The sequence below is a fragment of the Bidens hawaiensis genome, unplaced genomic scaffold, assembly GCF_021521415.1.
Source record: "Bidens hawaiensis isolate Kalapana, Puna unplaced genomic scaffold, B.hawaiensis_p1.1 tig00012466_1, whole genome shotgun sequence".
Classification (NCBI taxonomy): domain Eukaryota; kingdom Viridiplantae; phylum Streptophyta; class Magnoliopsida; order Asterales; family Asteraceae; genus Bidens; species Bidens hawaiensis.
Genome location: NW_027492016.1, coordinates 347442 through 350832, shown reverse-complemented (window position 1 = coordinate 350832; position 3391 = coordinate 347442). Strand labels below are relative to the sequence as shown.

The window sequence follows — 3391 nt, the reverse complement described above, 5'->3', positions numbered from 1 at the left end:
AAAACAGGCCTAAATGAAATCTGGTTTGCAAATCCTAAATGAAATGAGGTTAAGTTCTGAGAATTCCTGATGATAACAATAAATAATTCCAAAATGGTTAACATTCATAAATCATAACAATAAGTGACATAAAGGGCAAAATGATAAATCCATCAACTTTTAACGCGTTTTGGTCTTTTTCTGTTCTTGTATGCGCACTGCTGCACATATCTTCTTCCAGGACCGGATCACAATGAGGGACGGTATCCAAACCCAAAACGAATTCATGATGACGTAGTAAAAATAATAGTAATACGTGCTTGCAGCGAAGTTGTCACCTTCTAGGTAAGATGTTATGAAATAAACAGCTGTTCCATAGAGCTGTCCAAGAGCAATAGCTATCTGAAGCAAGTGACCGTATGATTTTCTTGTGGCTATAGCGTACCTATAAAATTTCAATTTTTTAATAAATGAGAATATTAATTATGTTAAAAAGGTAATGAAAAGTAAGCATACGCGGATAGAATGCAAGCGGGGCCCTCCAGAACAGCTGTAATTCCTTCAACAGCAATTACTGCTGAATCCCTTCCAACATATCTGGAGTCACCTTTGCTGTATTCTTTCCCTGTGAGTTGTAAAGAAACATGAAATTGATTTTAATGTTTATTAAAATACATAAATGATTAGAGCTACAATGTAGAAAGTATATCAAGAACTTACAAACTTCTGCAAGGTAAGTAGGATTCTTCTGCTTGAAAAACTCGGGGGTGAAAACAAAATAACCCTCGAGGATCATATGCGTGAGGCCAGTGAAAATCCACCAGCACATGAGAATTTTGTCTACTTTTGATATTTTGGGAAAGCGCCCTGTCACGACATTATAAGAACAAGCTTCCATTAAGTTCTAGGCCTGTAAACGAACTAAACGAGCACGAACGGAGCATGTTTGTGTTCGTTCATTTAACTTTAACTGAACAAACGATCAAACGTAAACAAACAAACAAACAGGGTTCTCTGGTTCATTAAGGAAATGAATGTGCCCGTGTTCATTTATGTTTGTTTGTTCGAATAATAAACAAATGGTTCACGAATGTAAACGAACGAGCACAATTGAACATAGATGAACAAACATAACTGAGCTAATTAAAACTAGACTAATATTTAATGTCCTAAAAAATCTAAATGAATATCTTAGCGAACGTAAATTTAACAAACTTTAAGAAATGTAAGCAAAAGAACAAAATGAGCAGAAGCAGATGAGCATAAGCAAACTTAAATGAATGAGCGTAATCCAACGTTCACGAACATAAATGAATAAACGAGACATGTGTTCATGTTCGGTTGTTTATTAGATAAATGAACAAAAACTGACTTCCAGCTAAATTGTTGGCTAAAAATTCTGTTCGTTGCAGGCCTATTAAATTAACGTGAGTGTTTCCTAAACTAAGGCTCCTAAATCTCATCTCACAAGTCACATCACATATAATAGAGTTAACATATTATGGTGTGTATCCCTGTGTATGTGTGTGTGTGTGTGAGAGAGAGAGGCCATTCCTGAAGTTTGAATTAACAGAGTTATCTGAATTAGGATTTGGCGTTAACAGTGAAAAACATACAACACCTCCTATATATATTTAAACTAAAACTAAGAAAGATCCATAAAGTAGTAATAAAAATCAACATAAATATGCTACAGCTGAGCTGCCTGTTATTTCAGCTGACTATCATTAGCAGCAGAAATTAGTCTTTTTTTTTTTTTCTGATTCAATTTGTGTTTATATTAAATTAGTTAATCATACATCAAAGTTAATATAATTGAGTATTGAGTATGAAAGTGAAGCTAGTGCTAACACCTTTGATTTAGGGTTTGCAAACAAAATCTAGCATATTGACTTGAGATGTGAAATTGGTTACTTATCAACTTCAAAGGATCTTAAACTTGAAGCACACCACATAAAACAAACAATGACTGTGCTACAACTTACAAAAAAAAAAAAAATTCTAGAAGAGGTTAATAATCTAAAACCACCAATTCATTCTGACCAGAAAAACTGAACATACAAAGAGTGTAAATGAATAATTAGTAAAAATAATGCATTAATTGAGTGAATTCAAAAAAAAATAATTGGAATGGAATGCAGATACACATATAAAATAAGTAGTGGAATATAAGTCGCACTATGGATTTACCAGCGAGGATCCAGACGAAGGAGACGACTAGTACGGAAGCAGTGCCATAAACACCGAGAATGGTAGATTGAGAGAGTTGAATCGGAACATAATCCGGCAGATTCAGATCTTTGGGAATGAAAGGATGAATCGATTCCGAGGCCATGCTCGCTTTTACAGTTACAAGTCAACTCGCCCAATAACTCGGTTTAGAATTTAGATTAGATGGCTGGATTGATCCAACTCAAGTGAAAACCCCCATTTTATTATATTTAGGCATTTGGTTATCCACACACGGGTTTCATATGATCGTTTAACTCCTGTATGATCGTATGTAGGGCGTGAGGATAACCAAAGAATGTACGAATATCATATCCGGTTTTACATTTATGTTGCGCGTATTTTATCTAGTTTCGACTTATATTTACTAAATTAAATTACAAGTCATAATTTGATATGTTCGTCCTGGTTATTTGATAACTTATAGCAACTTTAGATCTTAACACTAGCAAGTGTTAGAAACAAGACAAATCGGTCAGGTTGGGTAATGGGTTCGGAACGAAACGGGCTATGAACAAAACGTATTGAGTTAAAACAGATGGTTTTAAAAAGATATAATTTGGTTCGGGTTGAATCGTTTTAGATAGAAAAAAACAATGTTTTTATGAAGGTGGCATTGAAAGAGGTGGTAGTGACAACAACGAAGGCAGCAACGGCAATGGTGTTGTTGCTAGGGTCGTCTTGGGTTCAAGACCATACCGAAGTGATAAGTACCAGACTAAAATGGAGACCGCATTTCGAGATAAATGTAACCAGAGCCGGCCGGAGATAGGCTAGGCATCAGCCATCGTTGAGGGCCCATTATTGAGGGGAGCCTAAAATCTAAAAAAATAAGCATTTATCGGTAATTCCGGATCTGTTTCTAAGTTAAAGCATGATTTTTCTTTAAAAATTAGCTCCATTACTTGAGCTCACAACTCCATAGTAATTACTTACTTAACAGTTAGGGCCTGCATTAGAGGTAGAGGTGGCAAATGAGTTGGGTTAAGTCAAATGGGTCATGGGTCAAAACGAGTTTGGGTCAGAACGAGTCAACTAAAAAAAGGGTTGTTTTGGTTTGTGTCAGTATAGGTTAGGGTCGGAATGAGTCAAAACGGGTTTCGGGGTTTTTTTTAATCGAGAACAGCAGTGAAAACATTTTTGTTTTTTTATATTTTTATTTTGAGTTATGATTTTTTTTTTG

General features: G+C 35.2%; 1 protein-coding gene across 1 annotated transcript; it reads right to left on the bottom strand.

Annotated features, from left to right (window-relative positions):
* Positions 1-2314, bottom strand: LOC143541027 (putative 3-beta-hydroxysteroid-Delta(8),Delta(7)-isomerase). Its single transcript, XM_077033946.1, has 4 exons — positions 2170-2314; positions 700-846; positions 496-604; positions 1-424 (listed from the first exon to the last, which is right to left on the bottom strand). The coding sequence occupies exons 1-4, from the start codon at positions 2312-2314 to the stop codon at positions 160-162; spliced, it is 666 nt and encodes a 221-aa protein (XP_076890061.1). The 3' UTR covers positions 1-159.
* Between the last annotated feature and the right edge of the window lie 1077 nt (positions 2315-3391).